The 25,368-nt window shown below is 49.0% G+C and overlaps 1 protein-coding gene across 2 annotated transcripts in view; it reads right to left on the bottom strand.

Annotated features, from left to right (window-relative positions):
* Positions 1 to 3,156: 3,156 nt before the first annotated feature.
* Positions 3,157 to 25,368, bottom strand: part of ANKRD33B (ankyrin repeat domain 33B) — a 93,293-nt gene continuing 71,081 nt past the window's right edge. Inside the window, exons 3-4 of one of the 2 annotated variants that reach the window (XM_001086061.4) lie at positions 22,139 to 22,279; positions 3,157 to 11,742 (exon numbers count right to left, since the gene is read on the bottom strand). In XM_001086061.4, coding sequence (XP_001086061.3) covers positions 10,901 to 11,742; positions 22,139 to 22,279 — 983 coding nt within the window. In that variant the 3' untranslated portion in view covers positions 3,157 to 10,900. The remainder of the gene's footprint in view (positions 11,743 to 22,138; positions 22,280 to 25,368) is intronic. The other variant, XM_078004618.1, reaches the window with a different exon arrangement.

Genomic DNA, 25,368 nt, shown 5'->3' with positions numbered 1-25,368 from the left:
TTCAAATGGTCACCGTGGACTACGAGCAGGTCAGGGCCCCTGTCACGGGGTGAAGGGGCATTGGGGTGCTCAGGGCTGACACCAAGGCAGGCCCTTTTGGCAGGACACAGACCAGCCATCTTTAGCCCAGGCTGGAGGGCGGCTTCCCCAGGTACCCCCTTGCACTGGGCGTGAGGACATTCCACAGCGTTTTTCAGTACAGGGCACCGGCTTCCCCGCACAGTTCGTGCACCCGAACCCTCCTGTCTCCCACGGCCCAGAGAGGGGCCTCCGGGTCTAGCTTCTCACCTAGGCTGTGGGATTAATAAGGCTTTTCTTACATAAGAGCTGACAAAATGGTGAAGTCTTTTCCTTGCAGCTGACCGATTTCTTGATTTCTTGTTTTAAAAATACTGCTTTTGGAATATCAAGGTGCTTTTGAGTTGGATTGATGTATTTTAATTATTTTTACCCAAAAGAACCTATTCACCTTTTGCTAGGTTTCTGTTGGCTTTTTAAGGGAGAGCAGTAAAGGGCTTAGGCAGCATAAGGCTGGAAGTACAGGCAATGTGAGGGGTATGGCAGTGGCGGCCGTCCTGCCCGGGGGCTGTCACCCCTTCCCCACTCCTGCCCAGGCCACACTGCTGGGGGAACAGTGACCCCTCAGGTCTGGGAAGCCCCTGGCTGGCAAGCTGACAATTTCTGCCTGAGCAATTTGCACATCAAAGTTGTCATCAGACTGGAAGCTTTGGGGCCACCTTTCATGTCCCTGGATGGAAACCAGCCTGGACATCATCAAGGAAAATGGCAGGCATGACCTGCTGGGAGCAAAGACCACGTAAAGGGTCTTGGTGAAGGAGGAGCACAAGGGGCTATGTGCAAAATCCTCAGCGGACATTCTGGACCGCTTCAGCCCAGCGTGGGCAGACACAGCCGCGAGGCAGCCGGACTGGGCGAGCTCCCTGGGAAGGCGCTCCTCTCTTCCACAGGAAAGAACTTAGCGCACGTGCCCCCAGTATCTCCAGTCAGGAAGATGGAGGAGACAAGACCACCTTTCTCCTAGCCCTCCCCAACCCCATTTCCCTTTTCCCACCCCAGTTCTCTGGATTTCCCATGGGGATCCTCCCTTGTGTGTTACCTTCCTTTTCAATCATATTTCACCCAACACACAGGCACATTGGCTCTTTCACAAATGAGCACAAATAATCGCCCATAACAATCTCCCCCTAGGACAAAGGTTCATAGATAACATTTTATTCCCTACTTAGACCCTTCCTTAATAATCACGTAGGATTATGATATTTAATGATTGAGACTTCCAATTTCCTACATTCAAAACGGAGCTTCCCAAATAAATAGGGGCTGGTTGTTTTCAGTCCCATCAGATACAACCTAAGTGAGTTGTGTACACATGTACATGTCTTTCAGCTAAAGGGAAACAAAGTACCTATATGTCATTAGAAGAAAGTATAGAAGAAAAAGATTGTTCATTGGGGGTAGGAAAGGCCTTTTTTAAAAAAACACAGGATGCAAATAACAAAACAAACAAAAGTTGGACAAATTTGACTTAATTATAATTTAAATCTTCTACATTACAGAAGATACCTTAATAAGTGATAAAACAAGAGAAAATGCACGCCACATGAATGAAATATCCCAAATACATATCAACCTCCAGCAAAAATGACACCAAAAAGTGAAATGAAAACCAAATGAGGGGCCAGGTGTGGTGGCTCACGCCAGTAATCCTAGCACTTTGGGAGGCCGAGGCAGGCGGATCACTCGAGATCAGCAGTTCGAGACAAGCCTAGCCAACATGGCAAAACCCATCTCTACTAAAAATACAAAAATTAGTGCCCGTAATCCCAGCTACTCGGGAGGCTGAGGCGGGAGAATCGCTTGAACCCAGGAGGCAGAGGTTGAAGTGAGCCAAGATTATGCCACTGCACTCCAGCCTGGGAGACAGAGTGAGACTCCGTCTCAAAAATAAAAAAGTAAAATAAAATTCCACCCACCACTCCCACCCTTAGGAAAAAAAAAAAAAAAAAAAAACCAACATCAGATGAGACATGGATACAATGTGTAAAAATAGGAAATTAAAATGGCTGAAAAACAGGTGAAAAGATGTTCAGCCTCATCAACAACTGGGAACATGAAAATTAAAACGAGATACAATTTTCTAACTGTTGGGAAAGGACCTCTCTTGCCCCCTGCTGGTGGTTGCACACACCGCAGAGCTTTGAAAAGGCCGCCATGGCAGTGACTATGGCAATTAAAACACATATTCTTTAAACCCCGGCAGATCTCACTTCTGCACTGCTATCTTAAAAGATATCCATTTGTGTATATAATTGGGTAGGTACAAGGATCTTCATTACTAGCAAATCGTAACAACCGGGACCATTTGAATAGTTCACCCATGAGAAAATGGTTAAATGAACCATGGTGCACTTCTGCTAAGGAATACTACACAGCAGTGAAAAAGAACAAAGTGGGGACCAACACACCCTTCTCAAAACACAGTGAGTGAATGGGACTGTATGTCCCATGGGGTCCTGTTTGCACAGCACAGAGGGGAGAAGGCATTAAAAAGATATTTCTAGAAGGATGTACAAATAGCTGGTCTGAGGGACTGCCCTGGGGGAAGGTAAGTCACTTTCATCTGAGAACTTTGTAAAATGTTTAGTTTTTTTTCTCTCATATTTGTGTATTACTTTTTTAGCTGTCAAAAGAAAATAAAACTAATATTTAAATTATTTAAAAATCTCTCTAGGGACATATTTTAAGTAAAGAAAAGAAACTGACGGACAACCTGTACAGTATACCATTTAGGCAAAAGAACACACGGAAACTGAACTATATTCTTGTTTTTATGTATGTACATAAATTCATGGCAACACCCCTGAAGGATGCCCACCTGCCAGTGGGTTCTTCTGAGAAGAGGCGGATTGTAATGAGATCATCTGAACATGTGACAAACTATTTGTGGGGAACTCACAATTTTTAAATATTATCTTTGAAAAATAAAGTGAAAGTTTGTCACAATAAGAAGGTGCACGTCTATTTCAATGAAAAGAAGGGAGTGACATGAAAAAATCCTGGTATAGTTCACTGTATCACTCTCTAATTTATACACACTCAAGTTTATTCAAATATCACACATCTGGACCATAAGAATGTGTTTTAACAAGTGATTTTTTATTCTTTAGCTACAATTCTCCCACATTTTTACATTATCCCATTTTTTCCATATTTTTTTAAACATTAGTACATAATTTGTTAGAAGTTAAAAGGGAAAAACATTTTTTTCTGACTAATATCACATTATATTTAGCTTAAAGATTATTAACTTTTTGAATATCAAAAATTGAAGCTGCTGGGAATCACATTTATTTGTAGGTTCCCAAATAGCCCTGAGGTCTGAATAGGAAAATATCTTTTATAAACTATAACAAAACTCTCACCTCAAAATAAAACACTATGAAATTTACACAATATATCTGTACTTAGTATCTTTACAATATCCAGAAACCTAATGGATTATTAGAAATGACAATGCAAATAGGTTTACATTCAGAAAAAAAGACAGCTTATACTAAGAGGACCTAACTTGCAACCTGGCACCCTGTGCAGGAATCTGTTCAATCCTTAGAATGGCCATAAAGTCATCTTTGTTAAAAACACAGGTCCTTGGACATCCCCAAATGCCAGGCAGACCAAAGACAATTCCAGTACACTGGCTTTTACAGTTCATCTGAATGGGGTATAAGTTTCAAATTCCTTCGGATGCCCCGAAGGCTCACAGGGATGCTGGTCATATTTCTGGGACTGTCATCGCCTTTTGCAGTTTTCATCAGGTGTATCCATAGCTGTGCAGTTCTAAACCAGCTACCAGAACTTTTGCTCAAAAAACTGGTGTTAAGGTGCCTCCATACCTACCTCCCCAAACTTCTTAAAGCATCAGGCCAACACAGACCATTGCTTTACCGGATGGAAAGTTTCGTGGTTTTTTTTTTTTTCTTTCTTTTTATTTAAATACAATAGAAGGGTGTAGTATTATGACAAAACTAGTTCCTTCAAAAACCAAACTGTGTTAGCATTGATTAGAGTATCTAATACATAGGCAGACTTGGGGAAATACCAGGGCTTCCTCAGGATAAGGTGTTGATTCTACGGGTAACCTGCAGCCAAATGTCAAGGGCTGTAGGCTGAATTCCTGGGGAGCTCTTCCAGGGGTAAAGAATCCTCTTGGGCCTGGGACCCTTGGGTTTGGGTTCCTCCGTGCAGCCAAGGTAGGGCAGAGGCAGAGAGATGGCCCAGAGCTGGCCAAATGGGTTCTCTATGAGCCGCCTGGGTCAACGCTGCCTTTCAATAAAAACCTGGACTATGATGACCCTAGCCGTGTTCTGTGCCACAGCAGGCGGAATGCTGACAGTGAGACCCCACTGAGTACACTGAACAACACACCATCAAAGCAGGTTCCATCTGACATTGCCCACAGCCAAGCTATAGCAGCATTGTAACCTTTGCCAGCACAAAGCCCAGTGTCCCTTTAGTTCATTTGTGTGTATGAGTACACACACGTGTGCTCGCCTGTGCACACACTCACACCTTAGTGTACACTGGCCACATTGGCACTGCCTGCTGCCGAGGGCTGTGCCTTTTATCAAGTCTTATTCAGGCTGGGTGAGCCTGAGGAAACTGTGTATGTAATACCGGCTTTCAGCTGAGTCGCTCGAAAGTAAGTCAAAGCAATCCAGGTAGTGTGTGTTTCTTTTTCCTGTTTCTTTCAAAACAACCTCCAGAGGAGATTTTTTAGTCACTTATTTAAAATGTTAATGAAGGAACCTGGGAGTGCAAGGGCACAGAAATGAGCAGCTGATTCAAGAGTCATACCAGTGCGTAAGCAAGTTCCAAACGCACCGAGAGGCGTGGAGGGGAAGATGCAAGCAGCGCCTTGAGAGACACTGCTTTTGTTGTAAGCTCTCCGCAGCTCCCAGCATGACCGCCGCAACGGCATTCATCCCACTGCAGTTGTCATCAATGGGACTTTATTGTTTTAGAAAGATGTCATAGTCACGGTCCCACCTGTCCTTCCCTGGACCGTGGCCCTCCAGGCAGTCCCAGGCAGGTGCCGGCTGAAACGGGCTGGTGTAGAAACCAAGGACCAGGCCCAAAGAAACAGGGTCCCCAGGTGTTTCCAAGGGGAAGCACTGATTGCCAGGTGCAGAATCCACACAGTTACCCACTATGGGAGGCAGAGGGACCTTTGCAAATCCCCAGGGAGTGTGCTAGAATTTCCCCAAATACTGCAAAAGGGAAAAAGTGCTTGCGCTTTATCATGTGAAAGACTAATGGTGTCTAGGAGCTGACACAGCACAGGGGGACTCTGACCACTCAGGAACAGTGAGCTGTGTCAGGACGGAAATGAGCAAGCCTGAGTCTCCGGTGCACCTGGGGAAAGAGTAGCGCAGGGCGCACATCAGGGCTGTGCCTCACTCCGCAGAGCACACTCGGGTCCCCAGGGTACAGATGAACAGCAGCCTTCCCACGTCATGTAGTGTGGACAGCGGGGCTGGGGGGAATGTAGTGCTCTTGCAGGCGGGCTACCAGGGATATGGCAGACCCACTTTTCAGGGCCCATTCATTTCCTCTCTGGGATGCATTTCATCATAATCACTCGGTACCCACGCTTCTTCCCAACAGCCTGGAAACAGCAGGCTGTGCATCCTTTTCAGGCCTGGGGCCTGGCCCTACTCCAGGGGCTTCTGTTTCACTCACAACAGCCTCATCTCCACTCCTGAAACCTGGTCACCACCAACAGCAGGGAGAGAAGCGGGCAGAGGGGCCCAGCATGGCCCTCCTGCATCCATAAATCCTGTTTTCCAACCGACATCACGGACTCCCTCTCTCCCGCTCCCAGGAGGAGCCTCTTGCCTCAGGAGTGGCCACGCTGAGATGACAAAGCCATTGCAATTCTGATCTCCATAGTCCTGAGGTCTCCAGTGCTGCCAGGAGTCTGTCAGGAGGAGCTTGACAGGACGGAAGACGTCCACGATGTTCCCAAGTGCAGCCAAGGGGCAGCCTCTGCACAGCGAGGTAATTCCAGATGAACGGCTCCAGGCTGTTCCCTCCTCCTTTCTGGTGAGTTTAGTGCTGGGCTGACTGTAGAACACTTTATTCACAGAAACAAGTAGAAACAATTGTCACTCTTAGTTCATGTGCTCCAATGTCAGACCGGGAGCAGCCGGTTCCGGAGGGAAGAGAGAGGACTGGCCTATCTGTGTTCTCATCAGCCGCCTCCATGCACACGGAGGTGGATTTCATTGTTGTTGATACACATGTTCCATCCACAAGAGGCAACTCAGAGGGACTGAAGCGACTTCACACCCACCCCAAAGCCATTTCTGCCACCAAAGTCCCCGATCTAGAATCACCAAGAAGTCTCCATCAAGGGTAAGCCCCAGGTATCTCAGTTGTTACCAGCAGCATCGACATTGTCTGAGAAATATTTTTTCTGTCCAGTTAAAGCATGATTTACTCAAACACTAAAAAGTAGTAAAATAGACTTCAACTTTTCCTCTATTTTTATATATAAATTTATATATAAATCCCTGAGAAGGTACCTGTCAACTTGAAATTCACTATCTACAGTTAATAAACATCAGGGTGCAGGTAGGGACCCCAAGTCCCATCCCTTTGCACAGCAGGGGCTGCGCTGTCATGGCAGGAGAGCAAACCAGGCCTCCCTTCCAAGCAAAGAAGAGGCGGTGGGAGAGGCACAGCTGTGGAGGAATTCGAAGCCATCAGCGCAGACCCTAGCAGGCCTGCCACTCATTCAGTCTGGGGTCTAGGAGGTCCCACCATGATAACCCCGCAGGGACACCACATGCCTCGCAGAGGCCCTGGCTTTTCTGTCCTTGGTAGACCTTAGTGTAGGTGGTGCCAGGGATGATCAAGAACTTAACCAGCTGGGAGAAGAAAACAGGCAAAGGAAGGAAAGGCTAATGAGGAAGAAGAGATGAGGTGATGGGGGCAGGAGAATGTGGAGGCAAAGCCAGAGAGGGCACTGCCGTGGCCACTGACAGAAGAGGAGAAGGGGTCGGTGCTCATCGGTCCCCTCCTCCCTGAACCACATTGGGGATGCAGGGAGGGTGAGCCCTCGGTGAGTGAATGCAGCTGTTCAAAGCAATGAAAATAGACAAAAATGAAAAATGTTCTCTGAAGACACTAGGCTTTTGGAGAGGCCACTGTGAGACCCCTGACTGCCAGATACCCAGCGGTGCTGAGTGGGGATGGGACAAGAAGCCTGCCCCTCCCAGCCCTGTCCACATCCTGAGACCGAGCGGCCTGTGTCACCAGTACCTAGGGCTGGAGGAAAGGGCTTCCAAATGGCTCAGGAAGATGAGGGGGTGTTTCTCCCCACCTCTATGACCAGATGACCACACCTCCCGTGAGGAATCCCTTACCCAAAAGAAGTGAACATAATAATGTTGCTTAAGTATATACTGACCCGTCAGGTCACCCCGACACTGACTCCATGACACCCCCTCAAGGTGGCTCTGTTTCCCCATCATCTGGGCTTCCCTCCCTGGTCTCCTGCACTCCCTGAGCCTGACTGAGGGCCCACCTGTCCCCTCTGTGCCCACTCCAAAGAGAACAAGAAACAAAGAGCAGAAGGCCCCCCACAGGTCAAGGCTAGAGGCTTGGCAACACTTCCTTGACTTGAAAAATTCCTCTACTAGCAAATCTGCTTCCACATGGCAAAAATGAGAAGTGCTGGGCCAGCAGCCATGAGCACAGCTGCAGGAGCTGACTGGACCCACTGCATGGGCCAAAGGGAAGGGCTGTCCACAGGCAGGCTATGGCTAGAATGAGTCTAGAGAGGGACTGGGGAGAGTCTCCAACTCAATCAGGAATGACCCTTCTTTCAGTTGGGTCTGGCAGGTTTTCAAAATCCAATCTTTCCACTGAGGCCACACCAAAGCTCCCCGGGAGGTCAGGCTTCCCCCCATGCAGCTGTCGTTTTTCCCTCAAGTTGCAAACACTGGCCAGGTAACAGCAGCTTCCACTCACCAGGCAAGTGGCCAGCCCTCCTTCAGGTTTGCCAAAGAAATCCATGTCCTGCCCCACGCTTGTTGGCTCAGCAGGCTTTTCAAAATGCAGGTATCTCTAGAGCTGTTTTGTGGACACCAGGAGCATCACTGGACAAGCCCTTTGCTGGCCCCAGAGTATCCTGTGTACCTGGATGAGGCTGGAACACATTGGAGGCAGGGCCGTAACACGCCCACTCCAGAACAGCGTGGGACCTGGGGAAATCACCAGTCATTTGCTGTCCCATCACTGCTGTTCCACACAACCCTGGAGACTCTGAGCATGGGTTGTGGTGAGGTAGCAGCTGGGCAGGACCAGAAATGTCCATTTTTGATATGGAAGCAGCAGACACCCAGGCTTGGGGTAGAAGTGGGGGCTCCATACCACTCCCATACCATTGCCAGGAATGCCTGGCAACCCACCAAGGGTCAGATGCCACGTCAGCCCAAGCAGAAGCTGCCTGGCCCTGGCTGTTCCAATGACAATCAGACATTCTTGGGAAGGTGGAGCCTTTGTGGGAGCTCAGAATGGGTGTCCTCCCGAAATCACTATGTTAGAGCCGCAGTTCTCAATGCAGGCTGCAGTGCAGTCACCTGCAGAGCTTTAGGACGCTCCCAGGGCTCAGCTCCTGGGACCAGGACCTTGAGAACTTTCACAGCAGGGGTAGCCGGTGTTGAGAAGTGTGCCTGGGAGACCACGTGGCACTGCCTGGCTGGGTCCTCGGTTGACAGAGGTGAGGGTGGGGCTCGTGGTGTCTTGGTAATGCTGTGAATTATGTACGTGTGGCAGGAAGGTGCCACATGCCAAAGGAGTCAGAAAAGACAACCCCCAAAGATAACCAGTCTCAGTCACAGTCCCCACCTCCTCAAAGGGGACATGGCCAATCCCAACTCCTTGGCCACGAGAGTGACCCACAGTCAACTAATATCTGCAGTTCTCAAAGAGGGTCCAGTCTCCTGCGGCATTCATCACGGTACCTTTCTGGGATTAAGGAGGAACTCACTGCAATCTGACCTTAAACACTGTATCATCATCGCACCAATCTTCCATTAACCTGGGTGCAGCCTGCAGTCCTGTTCAATGGAGTTTTTGGAGAGGCCAGTTTAGGATCCCTGGTTGCTCGATGCCTGATGGTGCCAAGTGGAAGGGAGTATGGAGAAGCCTGCACCAGCCCTGCCTGCGTCCTGAGACAGACACTCTGTATCACGATGTATCTAGGGTTATTAGGGTTATAGTACAGAGCCTCCAAATAGGCCTGTGATCGTGCGTGTCCAAGTATTTAATACTGAAATAAAGTGCATATGTGACAGATACTCTACAACCCACACAGCCAGAGCCATTAGAATTAGAAGCTCCTGCCTGAGTTTCCAGCTTTCAGACCCTGCACTGCCAAATTAGAATGCTGCAAATCTGATAATGATTAAAAATACAAAAATATGCAGAAAACCCCCTTTGATAAATTCAAATTTGATCACCGAGAAAAGTGATCTTCATGTCACCTTGGAGAGAAAAGTCATCTCCATGTGACTTTGGAGATAAAAGTGTGGATTTAAAACCCTCACCAAGAGCTTGTGACCCAAGGCAAATCACACCCGTGCCCTGCCCTGCTCAGGGCCCCGCATCTTGGAAATTCTATGAGGTCGGCATGAGGATGAACTAAACACCAAGTGCAGTCCTCAAAGGAAAAGGAAAAGAAATACCCACACAAGGGACTCTTTGGAACTGAGCCTGGAGGAGGGGGCTGCCCCGTCTACTCCAGGAGAATTTGCCGAAAACAAGTCTGTTCCCCATTCCATTCTCTCGCCTGTTCTACAAATCGCCTCCTCCCCATTCCTGTAATTTGTATCATTCTGGGCTCCTGACTCTTGTTGCATCTTTTTGACGTATTAAGGATATCTGGATTTGAATTACTTAAGAGCACATATGGCTTAATTTTGTATTTCTGGTAATCATTTATTAAATTTGCCCCATTTTATCGAATGACAGTTTTTTTCTCATATCTATTTTTAATGTTAAAGATTTCCTATCCAGTTTATCTAAAACCCTTTGCTTAAAATGAGTTTAATTCTAGCAATAAATAGATGTTTACCTCTCCATTGTTTTATAATTTGACAATATGTTTTCCCTCAATATATTACTGTATGGATAAGAGTTTTAAAAAGATACAATAACATCTGATCTCTCTGTCTCACCTGATCATGTGGCTGAACGAGTCAATGCCTCTGTCAAACAGAACTATCTGGCATCACTTAAGCTAATTAGTAAGAACATCCAGTGCACACCTACACCCACGAGGAGGAGAAAAGACCAAACAATCAAAAAGGGGGAGAATCCCATGATGTCTGTGTGAACTCATACAGGTATCATGAATACTTATTGCTAGAAACAGTATTTTAAACAAAAGGTCTTCAGGCAAGTGTATTAAAACTGCCTTGGATATAAGGGGCCCTATCACTTGTAAAACGTTGCAAATTTGATAAATAATGATTAAAAATACAAAATTACGCAGAAAACGCCCTTTGATAAATTGATCTTAAAAAAAAAAAAAAATCCTAATTGAGGTTCTCTAAATGGAGCCTTTTAGGCAATGTGCCCGCTAGGTGTACTGATTGCTAGGAGGGCTGGTGACAGGCGAATCGATGTGGCTCTCCCAGCCCTCTCCTGGAAGCAGCCTGGACAGACAGCCTGGAAATGCGCATGACCCCGTGGTCCATGGAGCGTCCGTGGCGCGATGCGCAACGAGGCCGCCTCCTTCTCCGCAACCAGCCCCGCGGCCTCGCCCCGGACCCGGCCCCTGCCCAGGCCCCCACGCCAGGCACACAGGCCCTCACGTCCTCTTCTTCCAGGGCGCGGAGCGCCTCTCCTTCTGCGCCTCGGCCTGGCGCTTCTTCTCGGCCTCCTCTGCCTTCCGCTTCTCCTCCTTGGCCTCCTTGTACCGCCACTTGGGGATCTGCAGGTGGCCGCTGTCCTTGGTGCTGCCCTTCCGCGCCGGCCGCTCGGGCTGGAAGGTGGGTGCCGGCGCCTTGCTGACTCGGACCCGGGGCACCACCACGCCGGGCCTCACGCTTCTCCGCCGCAGGCGCTGCAGGGGCAGGAGGCTGGCCTTCCGCGAGGAGGGCGCGGCGGGGCCCCGGGACGGGGGCGGGGGGTCGGCTCTCGGGGAGCCCTCCCGGCAGTGCACATCCTCCGTGCCGGTCTGCCCGCGTTGCCCTGCGCCTCCCACCTCATCCGCCTCCTGCGCCTGGGGGCCCCGCGCCGCCCGCGCCGCCAGGATCTCCTGCACCGCCAGCCGCCTCTTCCCCACGCACGGGGGGCTCTCGGGGCACACGGTCTGGCACACGATGGCCACGGCGGGGCTGTAGAGGCTCGTGGTCATCCGGACCATGTGGTCCAGGGCACCCCCGTCCTCCGGGCCCCGCATGGTGCGCGGCGTCAGCGCGGACAGCACGCAGTCCGTGAGCCTCTGCAGGCAGTTCTTGGAGCCCGCGGGCTTCCGCGCCGCTTCGGGGGGCGGCGGCAGCTCGGGCCGGTACTTCTCCCAGAACTGCTCCGGGCAAGGGCGCTCCAGCAGCCTCTGCATGAGGCGGACGGCATCCACGCGGCCCGTGTAAGTGGCCCATTCCTGCGGCGACATCCCACGGCGAGGGTCCCTCGCGTGGACATCCGCCCCTGCAAAACGCAAAACACACACAGGAGTGGGTGGCGGCAACAAGGACTCTTCCCTCCCAAGGCAGAGACTGGGGCAAAGCCGAGCCTCCTAACAGAGGGCACCCTAGACCCAGCCACTGCGCGAACCCTGCGCTTATCGGAGCACCCAAAGTTGGGCCTGGAGTGCAGTGATGGGAACACGGCCCACTGCAGCCTCGACCTCCTAGGCTCAAGCCATCCTCCCAAGTCAGCCTCCCGAGTAGCTGGGACTACACCACGGCCCACCTGTAGAGATGGGGCCTTGCTCTGTTGCGCAAGCTGGTTTCGAACTGCTGGGCTCAAGCAATTCTCCCGCCTCCACCTTCCAAAGTGCTGGGATTACAGGTGTGAGCCACCGTTGCCCAGCCCAGTCCAGCCTGCCTTTTAAGTGCTCCATTTGATTATCTGTCTTGAATGAAACCCTGCCTGAATTCAGCACCTACATTACGGATTTTTTTTTTTTTTTTAGATGGAATTTCGCTCTTGTTGCCCAGGCTAGAGTGCAATGGTGCAACCTCGGCTCACCGCAACCTCTGCCTCCTGGGTTCAAGCGATTCTCCTGCCTCAGCCTCCCAAGTAGCTGGGATTACAAGCATGTGCCACCACACCGGGCTAATTTTGTATTTGTGGTAGAAAGGGGGTTTCTCCATGTTGGTCAGGCTAGTCTTGAACTCTTGACCTCAGGTGATCCACCTGCCTTGGCCTCCCAAAGTGCTGGGATCACAGGCATGAGCCACCACAACCGGCCAAATTACAGAATTTTTTAAAGAAATAAGATCCTATAGCTTTCTGTCAATGGAGAGAAGAACAGACAATAAAGCTGCCTTGGATACCTGAATGCTGTGGTTAGAATAGTCTAAAAATACGACTAGTAACAGTGACTCGCAAAGTGGTGGCACCCCAGCTGTGGCCTCACTCTGAGGACTGCCATGGGTCCTGGACTGTGGGAAATGGGTGGTCCTTTGCTTCTCCCACTGCGGACTAGCTGGCCGAGCTCTGTCTATCTTTAACAGATGGTGGGCTTTTCCAGAATAGAAAAATTCATTTTTGTTTGCTCAACACATCTCATCCTGGTGGGTAGGGGGCATGAATTTTAAAAAGGCTTGTTGCAAAATGAATGGCAGTCACAGTGGCTGTGGGACCTGCCTGAGACCCCCAAGCTAGTAACAGAGAGAGGGTCTAAGACTTGGGTGTCCTAACCTCAGTCTAATGTACTTCCTACCACCCGGCAGGCCTGGTGTGACGGTTAGTTTTAGTTTTCTATGTCAACTTGGCTAGGCTAGAATACCAAGTGATTTAATCAGACATGGATCTAAGTGTTGCCCCGAAGGTATTTTGCAGCTGTGGTTAACATCTATAATCAGTTGACTTTAAGTCAAGATTGCCCTCCATAATGTGGGTGGGCCTCGCCCAATCTGCTGAGGGCCTTCAGAGCAAAGACCAAGGTTTCCTGGAGAAAAATAAATTCCTCCTCAAGACTGCAGCATCTACGTACTCCTGCCTGAGTTTCCAGCCTTCAAGCCTACTGCACCAATTTCAGACTCACCAATCCCCACAACCACACAGTCAGCTCCTTAAAATAAATCTCTTGATATCCACAGCCTATTGGTTGACTGACAGGTCCCCTTACACAGTCTCCCTGACACTAGTCACTAGTCACTTAATAAATCTCCCCAGGCCACCCACTGCCCCCAAATATTAAATATGGCAAAGTTAAACTTCAACTCAACTTGATGAAATCTGCATAAATTTCAATGTTGCAGTATAGAAATTAATATGGAATTGCTGTTCAATTAATACTGGTCCAATCTCAATCCCACATACTGTTAAAAATCATTGAGGGGCCAGGCGCAGTGGCTCACACCTGTAATCCTAGCACTTTGGGAGGGCGAGGAGGGAAGATTACCTGAGGTCAGGAGTTTGAGACCAACCTGGCCAACACATGGTGAAACCCCATCTCCACTAAAAACACACAAAATATTCGCTTGGCGTGGCGATGGGCACCTGTAATCCCAACTACTCAGGAGGCTGAGGCAGGAGAATTGCTTCAACCGGGAGGCGGAGGTTGCAGTGAACCGAGATGGCGCCACCGCACTCCAGCCTGACTAACAGAGCCAGACTCCATTTCAAAACCAAAGAAACCATTGAGGATTTCAAGTCCCATTAGTCCCATCTCCACCAGCAAAGCAACGTGGAGAACTAGGGCAGTTATCTAGTCTGTGAGCTCCTCGGGGACTGGGCCCAACAGACGCTTCTTCATGTATATCCCGTGCAGACCCAGACCCAGTTGTCTGACATGTGATGGCTGATCAATATGTGCTGAACTGAGGAAGGCCGGGTCCCCAGCCGCTGCCCTGGCCTGCCGGCCCACAGTGGCCTCATGGCTCCCGCAGACCCAGCTCACCTGAGCTGGCCTGGTAAGGATCCGAATTCTGTGACACATTAAAGAATAGCCATATTAGAAGAGTGGTAATTATTTGGAACTGGATATCAGGATGGAACTCATTAGCGAGAGTACAATTTATAAACTGACTAAAATGAAAAGGGGGCAGTAAAAGTGTCATAGCAAAAAATAGATGACACATTAAACCTTAATTAATTGCATGTCACTTAAAAAAGGAACAAACTGCAAAATTAAAATCTTAATGAACACTGCCTGAAAGAGACATTTTTCGAATGCTAATGGAAAACCAGAGGAAGAGCTGTCCAAAGTTTTGCACTCTTCGTCCTGATGTTCACCTATCTTTTCAAAATGATCTCAGAAAAGACAAAGACTCTAAGGAAAAAGGCCACTGGATCCTAGAATCCGAGTCATGCTATAAATTAGGGATCAGCTGCCTTAGGAAGAGACTGTAAAGGGTCATATTAATGACCTGAACACAGTAATTAAATTATAAAAGATAAGTACTGATTAATAACATTTTATGCAAACACCTTTCACAGAATACAGAGGATTTCTGAAATGCCACTGTATCCATCTTCCTGCCAGCAGACCCCCCAGCATCCTCACCTCCCACCTAGTGTCGTTTTGCCCAGGGCTCAACCATACGGACAAAAGTGGGGCTGCCGCCCATGGGTCCACTTGCTGCCTTGTTGAGCGCTCTAAGTCTACACAAAAATCCTCTATTTCACTTGAGGGAGCAACATCCTCAGTTCTTGGCAATGCATCACAATCAGTCTAACCCAGGACTTCTGAACCTCAGCACTATTGACATATTAGGCCAGGTAATTATTTGGTATGGGTTGTCCTGTGCATTGGAGAACACTTAACAGCATCCCTGATCTCTACCTTCTTCTAGATGCCAGTAGCACTCTGCCAGTTCTGACAGCCAAAAATGTCTCCAGATGGTCAAATGTCCCCTGGGGCAACATTACCTCCAGCTGAGAAGCACTAGTCGAATCTAATGGCTGCAATCCTGTTCCCCATTCTTCCAGCCTCCCTTACAGCTACAAGTAGCCAAGCAACCCAGCAGTGGTGACTGAGCCCTAAAGACGGTTTTGCATCCTGACGAAAGGGACCAGCATGGTTGGTGCTGCTGCAGCTTCCTGTCTGAAATACGGATTGGGTGATTCTTGTGGAATCAAGGGGTGACAGATCAACAGGCTAAGGGGAGCCAAATGGACAGGAGGAAACCACTGGGGTCTGTGTTGTCCTCACGAAGTCCAGGGCCAGCTCTGGAGGGTGACTGCCAACCTCAGACTTCTAAGGAGCTGAGAAATGCAGCCTGTTTTCTTTAAGCCGCTGTCTAGTCAGGATTTCTGTTACTTGCAGCCAAAAACATTCCAAACAGGTGCTAATGGGAAAAAAAAATCTATACTTTCCATCACTCATTCTCAAGAAGGCTTTCTCCGGGAGCCATGGCCAGGCCCAGGACTAGCAGGAGGTGGGTGGAGCGTGAAGCCCTGAATGTGTCACTTCCCTTCCTGTTTCTCCACCAGCCCCCACCCACCCCCATGTTATCCACCCTATAAACCCCAGCTCAGGTCTCTCTCTTGCAAGGGGGCCTTTCCTGGCCACAGGGGACCACTATGGACCAGCCCTCCACTGCTTCCTCTTGTGCCACCTCCAGCCTGTATCTTGGGCATTGTGGGTATAATCAGGATGACAAATCTGGATTAGGGTCCCGAGAAAGAGCTTGTGCTCCAGCCCAGCAGGGAGGACAAGCTACCCCCGCCACACAGCAGGTGGGAAGTGTGCTCAAAGTTCTCATCTCCCCTCAAAGAGGGACTGGAGTTGGAAAATAAACGTCCCAGCATCTCTGCGATATCTTTTCCTCATATTGGAGGGTCCAGGGGATCTGAGTCCCAGCTGCCCACAAGGGGAAGCTGCTCATTGGTGGACATTTCTTAGCTTCCATTCTTCCCAATCTCACTTCCCGCTCCCTCACTCCACTTCCTGGGGCCACCTTCCTACGAAACTACTTGCCCTCAAGTCCTTGTCTCAAGGTTTGCTTTTCAGGTGACACAGAATGCTTGACTTTTCATCCTTCCTCTGCCTAATGACTTCAAACAATTCTACATGGCAAATTCACACTTCATAGGAAACTTATGTTTTCCTTATAAACAGAAAGAAACCTCTATATGGTTGGAAATCATCTGACTTTCCAGGAGATATCAGGGCTTCCCTGAGACAAGAGCAACCCTCCGACCCACAGTGGGAGCATCTGTGATCTCTGTTCCTCACCGTCCTTTAAATCCACTTTGCTCCTTGGAATCACAGCAAGATTTGAGGTTACTGCTGCTTGTTTTTGCTTCCTGAAGGCTGGGGCAGTTACACCGCACTTCAGGTCTGAAAGTGAACTCCCTTAAGCAAGCCTGGAACCTGCTAACCTCCACAGATTCTGCCTGTCTTCAGAAAAAAATCACATCCTCGATATGCTTCTCGGAGTCACCTATTTAAACAGACCTGTCACTGTGGGCCTTAATATTTCAATGAATTAACAAGGTTCTGCAACTCCCCTTGCAATGCTCTTCAGAACAGCCTGAGTTATTCCTTACGAGGCCAAAACCAAAGATGCAATCGATCAGCCTCTCAGAACCCGGTTATACTTGTTATTAAAATCTGAAGTGTCCGTCTAAAACAAAGGCTCTGGCTATTAGTTTCTTTAAATGGTTTAATTTTTCTTAATATCACATATTTAAATGGAAAGAATAAGACTTAAAATATTTGCACAAATTTTACAAATATACCAACATCTGTCCTTACTGCTGTCCACTAATCCTGGGGAAGCAATTCAACACTTTTTTTTTTTTTTACAATACTTATCCATCTACTGGAAAAGGAAAATAAAACCCACTTTTCTTGGGCGAACTGTAAGCTTAGTAGTAATAGTAGAAGATGAAAATGTTTTATAAGTTCTACACTACAACCAAAGCTTAAGAGGCAGCTCAAAAGCTCCCTAAAAAATACATTACTTTTTTTTTTTTGAGACAGAGTTTCATCTGCTGCCCAGGCTGGAGTGCAGTGGCACGATATCGGCTCACTGCAACCTCCACCTCCTAGGTTCAAGCAACTCTCTTGCCTCAGCCTCCTGAGTAGCCGGGATTACGGGCGTGTGCTACCTCACCCAGTTAAATTTTGTTTGTATTTTTAGTAGAGGTGGGATTTCACCATGTTGGCCAGGCTGGTCTCGAACTTCTGTCCTCAGGTGATCCACCCACCTTAGTCTCCCATAGTGCTGAGATTACAGACGTTAGCCACGGTGCCCGGCCAAGATGTCACACTTTTATTTGAGGAAGGAATACAGAACAAGAGAGGAAGAGTACACAGAGGGGAATGTCTCTTCTCACTTTGTACATCCTTTCCCATTTAAATTATTTACATCAGTGGTTCTCAACGGGAAGCAATTCTTCCCCCAAACTGGGAGACTGTTAGCAACATCTAGAGATATTTTTGGTAGTCACAACTGGGGAGGTGCTACAGTCGTCTTGTGGGTAGAGGCCAGGGATGCCACTAAAAATCCTACAGTTTGAAAGACAGCCCCCACAACACAGAATTATCTGGCTCTGCATGTCAGCAGTGCTGAAATTAAGAAACCCCCGGCCAGGTGCGGTGGCTCACACTTGTAATCCCAGCACTTTGGGAGGCTGAGGAGGGCAGATCACAAGGTCAGGAGTTTGAGACCAGCCTAGCCAATATGGAGAAACCCTGTATCTACTAAAAATACAAAAATTAGCTGGGCGTGGTGGCAGACGCCTGTAGTCCCAGCTACTCAGGAGGCTGAGGCAGGAGAATCGCTTGAACTCGGAAGATGGAGATTGCAATGAGCTGAGATCGTACCACTGCACTCCAGCCTGGGCGATAGAGTGAGACTCTGTCTCAAAACAAAACAAAAAAAGCAAAATACAAAAACCCTGAAGTAGGGGCTTACTACCCTCACTAAGAAAGTTTAAGTATCTCATTCACAAGATATTTTTCAAAGGGAAAAACAAACCATATTTTTTCATTCACTTAACAGATAACTATTGAACACACAAACTCACAAATAATGATAATAATAACAATAACAATAATCACAACCAACATGTCCAGAAGGCTTCTCCAAGCCTGGCAGGCACCTGGGGGCTGCTCCCACGTGAACTTGCTCAATCCGCATCCCGCCTTCCTGCAGTGGGTGCTATCATTAGCCTCATTTTATAGAAGAGGAAACTGAGTCCTAGAGAGGTGAGTGACAGGCTGCAGGTGTAGAGATGGGAAGTGGAGAAGACGAATTTGAAACTGGGTCCTGGCTCCTGCGTTATTTCTGTTCAGCTCCTTGCTCTGTACCTTGTACAGGACAGGGAGAGACTCACTACAGGATCCCACAGACAATAATCTGTGGATTGTTCTAGACTGTGATGGGGGATGGGCCTGCAAAGTGGGGAACAGGGGAGGGAGAGTATAAAATCTAATGCCAAATTTGTATCCAAATAACTGATGGGGGAAAAGCAATGTCAGCAGCAAACCCACTGCCCACAGGCTCATCGTTCCAAGAGATGTGCAAGGTGTTTCTGGAATCCTCTAAATGCTGTCACACATGCCTGAAACCCCCAGGAGACCCAGGGAAGAAAGCACAGCAGTTGAACCAAATGACGAGAGGGCAACTGACCTACAAAAGGTTTGCAGTTCAAATTAGTTCAGTCGGAAAGTGCACTGATGTGACCGACATCATAAATGTTCAGTTGAAAAAGTAAATTACCAAAGATCTACACTCAATTATAACTAGATCCAGAAATAGCAAAAGCATCTGAAGCTCCCGCCAAACACAAAAGCACCACATAATCACCGTTTAATTAGAAGGAACCATTTCTCATTGATAAGGGCAGGCAGGGCCAAAACTCTGTTGAAACTGATATCTCGTTGATTTTTTTTTTAAATGAAACTATCGTCTCTGAATCAAAAATACAATCGCTGGGACTCACTTTTAATTATGATTTTTTTTCTTTATTTCCAAGAAAGTTTTCATCTTTGAAGCCTCTATTCTTATTCACTGAACTTATTTTTCTTATAGCATCCCCTAGCACTAAAGAATCCCCTAAGGTTAAAGCAGAAGGAAAGATAAATCTGAAGCAGTTGTGAATCCTGTAACTCCAGACTGATCTCGAGAAAAACAACAGATAGGCTGAGACGAGGCAGCGCTGCACACTGGCTGGAATCAAGACTGTCCCGTCACGGGCAACAGGTTATGACAGAAACTTCACAGACCCAAGAAGAGACTAGAGGTGGGATGCGGTGGCTCACGCCTGTAATCCCAACACTTTGGGAGGCTAAGGCGGGCAGATCACCTGACGTCAGGAGTTCGAGACCAACCTGGCCAACATGGTGAAACCCCGTCTCTACTAAAAATACAAAAATTAGCCGGGTGTGGTGGTAGGTGCCTGTAATCCCAGCTACTCGGCAGGCTGAGGCAGGAGAATCACTTGAACCCGGGAGGTGGAGGTTGCAGTGAGCCCAGATTGCGCTATTGCACTTCAGCCTGGGCGACACAGTGTGTCTCAAAAAGAAGAAAGAAGAAAGAAGAAAGAAGAAGAAGAAGACTGGAAAGAAGAAGAAGACTGGAAAGAAGACGACGACTAGGGACAGCGACAAAGTGAGACTGTCTCAAAAAAAAAAAGACAAAAAAAGAAGAAAAAGACTGGGGACAACTAAGAAGACAACTAAATGTGGGAGCCCAGCAGGGGTCCTGGAACAGAAAAGTGACATTACTGGAAGCACCGATGCCTGGGAAAACTCTGATGCCACCCTCAGGATAATCAAGACAGGGGTGATGCTGTGGTCTGAATGGTGACGACCCTCCAAAATTCCTATGCTGGAACTTTAGACTCCCTGGGATGGCATTAAGAGGTGAGGCCTTGAGGAGATGATTAGATTACGAAGGCTGTGCCCTCCTGAATCAAACTAGTGCCTTATGAAAGAGGTTTTGAGGGTGCCTCGGTGTCCGCTCTGCCATGAGAGGAGACAGCAAGAAGGAATGGGCATCAGCAGACATCGGCCCTGCCGGCACCCTGATCTTGGGCTTCTCAGCCTCCCCAGGTGTAGCAATACATTTCTACAGTTTATAAATTACCCAGGTGAGGTATTTTGTTACAGCAGCAGAACAAGTAAGAACAGAGAGGAAATCCACTTCTTCAGGAACTTGCAGTGCCAAGCAGGACTGGCTGAACCCAGTGCCAAGAGCAAAAATAAAGAGAAATTAAAATAACAGAATTAAGTAACGGTGAAAGCAGCATCGCACATTCACCGAGATTTCAGCTGCTCACTGAATCTAACACCACATGCGCTTGACACATATTTTCTCATTTAATTCTCAAAATAACCCGAAGAGGTTGCCCGAAGGATGATCATTGATTCTATTTCAGAGTGAAGAACAGAATTAAAGCTATTAGTTGTGTAGCATTTAGCTTAGTAGCTCATTGCAGCCGGATAGCCTTTAGCAGTATATAAAGTGTTGTCATATTTTAGCCTCAGGGAGGTGAGGGAGAAAGGTCATTACTCCCATTTCACAGATGGAACAGGAAAGTGCTTTCTCCAAGATGGCGCGAAAGACAAAGGGAGGTTGATTCAGTTTGATAGCCTGAGAATTTTCCACTCTATGACACATCAAAGAAAACAGAAATTGCCACATACATCACCATGCAATACCACATTGCCTACTAACATTACCACGCAACTCCGCAGTCACCTGCTAACGTCACCACGCGACTCCACGTCACCTAACGTCACCACGCAACTCCACGTCACCTCCTAACGTCACCACGCGACTCCACATCACCTGCTAACGTCACCACGCGACTCCACGTCACCTCCTAACGTCACCACGCGACTCCACATCACCTGCTAACGTCACCACGTGACTCCACGTCACCTCCTAATGTCACCACGTGACTCCACGTCACCTGCTAACGTCACCACGCGACTCCACGTCACCTCCTAATGTCACCATGTGACTCCACGTCACCTCCTAATGTTACCACACAACATGTCGTCTTCTAACGTTACCATGCAACTCCACATCACCTCCTAACGTCACCATGCAACTCCATGTTGCCTCCTAACATCACCATGCAACTCCACGTCACCTTCCAACATTACCATGCAACTCCATATCACATCCCAACATTAATATGCAACTCCGCATCACCTCCTAATGTTACCATGCAACTCCACGTCACCTCCTAACACTACCATGCAACTCCACATCACCTCCCAACGTTACCATGCAACTCCACGTCACCTCCCAACGTTACCATGCAACTCCACGTCACCTCCCAACGTTACCATGCAACTCCACGTCACCTCCTAACGTTACCATGCAACTCCACGTCACCTCCTAATGTTACCATGCAACTCCACATCACCTCCCAATGTTACCAGGCAACTCCGCCTCACCTCCTAACATTACCATGCAACTCCACATCGCCTCGTAACATTACTATGCAATGCCACCCACCAGCAAGCAGGGACCTCGGATGGCCTGGGCCGTTCCCACCATCCCTACACCCACCTTCAACAGCACAGTCTTGCCATTTACAGCCAAGAGATCACCCCTTTCTGAGGAAGAACAGATATGGACAGGGCTGGGGGTGTAGAATGGGTGAGCAGGAGGAAAACAGAAGGTGAGGGAAGATGCCACCCACTGCAAAGCTCAGCAGGGAGCAGGAAGGGGAGTCCTGAAGGGAACAAATGCATGGCTTCTCCCCGTGATCCTGAAAGCATTTGTTGTTGGCTTTTTAAAAAACTCAGATAATTACAGCAGTGTACCTCAGTGAAGAAACTATTCCTTATTGCAGCAGCTAGGCGTTGTTTCTATGGGAGTGATTAATCTCAAAATATATTCCTTAAAGGAGCAACTCTGGTGTCCCGGGGCCCCCGGAAGTTGCACGGGACAGGTGGACATACCTGCTAGCATCAGGGCTCGGATGCAGTCCGTTCGACCCTGCATGGCGGCTTTCATCAGGGCGGTGAACCCGAACGCGTTTCTCCTTTCAAGGTCAAGACCGGGAAAATAGTTCAACAAGTAGTTAGTGATGATAGCGTGCCCTGTAAAGAGAAATGTACACGTGTATTGGTTCCCACTTCCACAAAATGTGCTGATTCCAGCCAGGCCTTCCTAGAGGGAGAAAGAAACACCGAGTCAGCCCTGGGCCAGCCAGTCTGCTGTGTGAGTTTTTCTCGGACCCAAGATAGAATTCTCCCGGAGCCCAGAAAACAGAGGAAAGCAGAGGGCACCGCCCTGGCTGCAGCACTGCTGTTTTGGGTTCCTGCAGGTCTCCTTCCACAAAGCACTTGCGGGAGGAGCTGTCCCATCACACTGTTGGGAGTGGACGTGGGGGGCAGGGACTCTGCAGGTAGGTAGGGAGCTCAGCTTCAGACAGCCAATGCAGGCAGGAAGCCTCAACTCCAAGCAGCAGACGCCCATGCAAACAGATGCAAAGCTGCAAATGAGCTTCAGAACCACTTCCAAGTGCTCCGGAGCTGCAGGGAGGAAAAAGTCATCATCACAGCAATAGGACAGTGCCAATTCACGCTGGCACCCTCTGTTCCCACCCAGAAGCGGCAGTCTCTCTCTCTCCACCCGTATCTGCCACCCCACCTTCCCCCCCGCCGCCGTCTCTCTCTCTCTCTCTCTCTCTCTCCACGTACCTACCCCCACACACATCCCACAGAGTGTCGCAGGCAAGGCCCTCAGCTGTAAAGCAAAGCAGGTAAAGAGATTTCTTAGAGAACACAGATTTCTCCCCTTTCTCCCCTTGCACCTCCAAAAAGGATCTAACTTTCTGCTCATTCCCAGGCACGCCCATGGTGCTCTCAGTTAATGGTGAATAAGGAGACCATCAGAGCAACAGTGCTGTTTCCAGAATTCACCCAAGGAAAACCAAAATGGAGTGGGAGAGCATCCTCTTTGGGTCAACTGTCCATGCCGCCTGATGCCAGCTAGCCCATAGGTCCTTGTGTGCGTATACCTCCCCCACTTCAGTGCCCTGGAGCAGGGTCAGTCCCAGCCTTGGCACAGTCGGCACGGGGGGCCACATGACTCTCAGTTGTGGGGACTGCCCTGCGCACTGCAGGATGCTGGGCAGATCCCTGGTCTCTACACCAATAGATGCCAGTAGCAACCACCCCCACTCCCGCACAGGTTGTGACAACCAAAACTGTGTCCAGACACTGCCAAATCACCATCAGTGGGGCAACAACACCGCAGGTGAGAACCACTGTCCCCAAACTCAGACCTCATTCCTTCATGACTAACCACAGCTGGTGGAAAGAGCTTCCTCCCTCCCTCCGCCGCACCCTCCCCTTAGCTGCCACCTCCATCCAGGCCCCTGCTGATGAGGTCTGAACCCCTTGGGAACATGAGCAGTCTGCCCGAGTCTCTCCTCCTGAACCCCAGGGGAGGTGCTGGGTACCCAGTTCCCATCTTTTTTGTTTATTTAAGAGATGGAGTCTCTCTCTGTCACTCAGACTGGAGTGCAGGAGCACGATCATAGCTCACTGTAGTCTGGACCTACTGGGCTCAAGAGATCCTCCCTCCTCAGCCTCCCAAGTAACTGGGCTCACGGGCGAGCACCATCATGCCCAGCTAATTAAAAAAAATTTTTTTTTGTAGAGATGGGATCTCCTAACGTTGCCGAGGCTGGTCTCAAACTCCTGCATTCAAGCAATTCACCTGCCTTAGCCTCCCAAAGTGCTGGGATTCCAGGCGTGAGCCACTGTGCCTAGCCACAGTGCCCCATCCTGATGCACCGGGGATGCAGTGTTCAGAAATCCCCACATATTCGTTCCAACTCCAGCGTGTTCCTTTCAGCCCCCACTGTTGTAGCTGCAGGGGCCTCGTGGACGTTTCTATGCACTCCCTCCTTAACTTGGTATCACCTCTCCCCAGGAACCCCTGAATCACGGAGAAGCCGGGCTCAGGGCCCAGACTCCCCACAGGCATCTGGTTTGCACAGAAACTTCCAATGGGTGGCACTGCCTGAGATTTGGGATGGGAGAGAGGTGGCAAGGACATTACTCTGGGGTCGGGCAGGCATGAGACCTGAGGTGCCTCCCCAGCCCAGTCCACCTCTGCAGACAGAATACTAAGTGAGCATGAGGCTGCAGAGCTTCCAGCATTCCCCACTGCGGCTGAGATTCCAGCAGGCAGGGCTGGGTGCCCTTGATCTCTGCTCCCCCAGCCCCTTCAGTTCAGCAAATCCAATATGAAACCCTCCGATATATCAAGTGGCTTCTGTCTCCCCAGTCACACCCTGAGGGATAGTACTGCTGGGGCTGGAACCCAGTTTCCCTCTTTGAGGGCCACTCTGGGCTGCTGCCCCACCAGTATGAAATCCTGTGGGTTTGCTCTCCATCAATCCAAGCGAAGAAGGAACGGGCAACCAAAATCAGGAGTGAATTGTCCTGAGGAACAAGCTCGCCATTGACCTCAGCCCGTCTCCTTTTCACATTTCACCACAAATGTGAAAAGGGGAACCTTGTATCTTTTTGAAAAAGAAGCCCTGATGAGTGTAACAGTGTTCGAGTTATAAGCAGGAAACAAAGGGTACGATCCCCTCGCTGCGTGACTCACAGCCAGTCGCTGGTGCTTTTTTGACTCATTTACACCACATTGCCCTCCCTCGTCCTTTACTATGTGTGGGGAGGGGATAAGGCCAGCTGTCAGGTACCCAGAGCTGCTGAATTACTCTAAACTGGGCGGTGGTGCGGGAAGCTGGGGGAATCCTTTGATCTCAGTTTGGTTCATGGTCCAGTTAAATGCTTGGCGGCACCTGTCAGTTAGATTTAGCCAGGGTCATAGTAAAACGAATTGCAATTCATTTGGAGCCATTTCTTTAAACTGTGAAATAGCGTGTCCGTCACAATCTTCAGCAGGATGTTCCTTTGCACTGATATATCCTAAGCGCTTTGAATAGGTGGAAACACGAAAAATTGAAAGTCCACAAAGCAAACCGCCCATTATACAGATCTGTTCTGCATATTATGTTGCGTTCAGAAAAACCAACATGCAGCCAGCTCGTTCTGACTATAGGCCTGAGCTTTTGATGATCCAAGAAATCACGCCCTGCTTCCCACGGGTTTTCCCAGGATGGCAGAATAATACCTCTCATCACACAGATGACCCCATTCAATGG

Source organism: Macaca mulatta, chromosome 6 (assembly GCF_049350105.2).
Source record: "Macaca mulatta isolate MMU2019108-1 chromosome 6, T2T-MMU8v2.0, whole genome shotgun sequence".
Classification (NCBI taxonomy): Eukaryota; Metazoa; Chordata; class Mammalia; order Primates; family Cercopithecidae; genus Macaca; species Macaca mulatta.
Note: the sequence above shows the minus strand (reverse complement) of the source record. Positions and strands in the feature narration are given on the sequence as shown.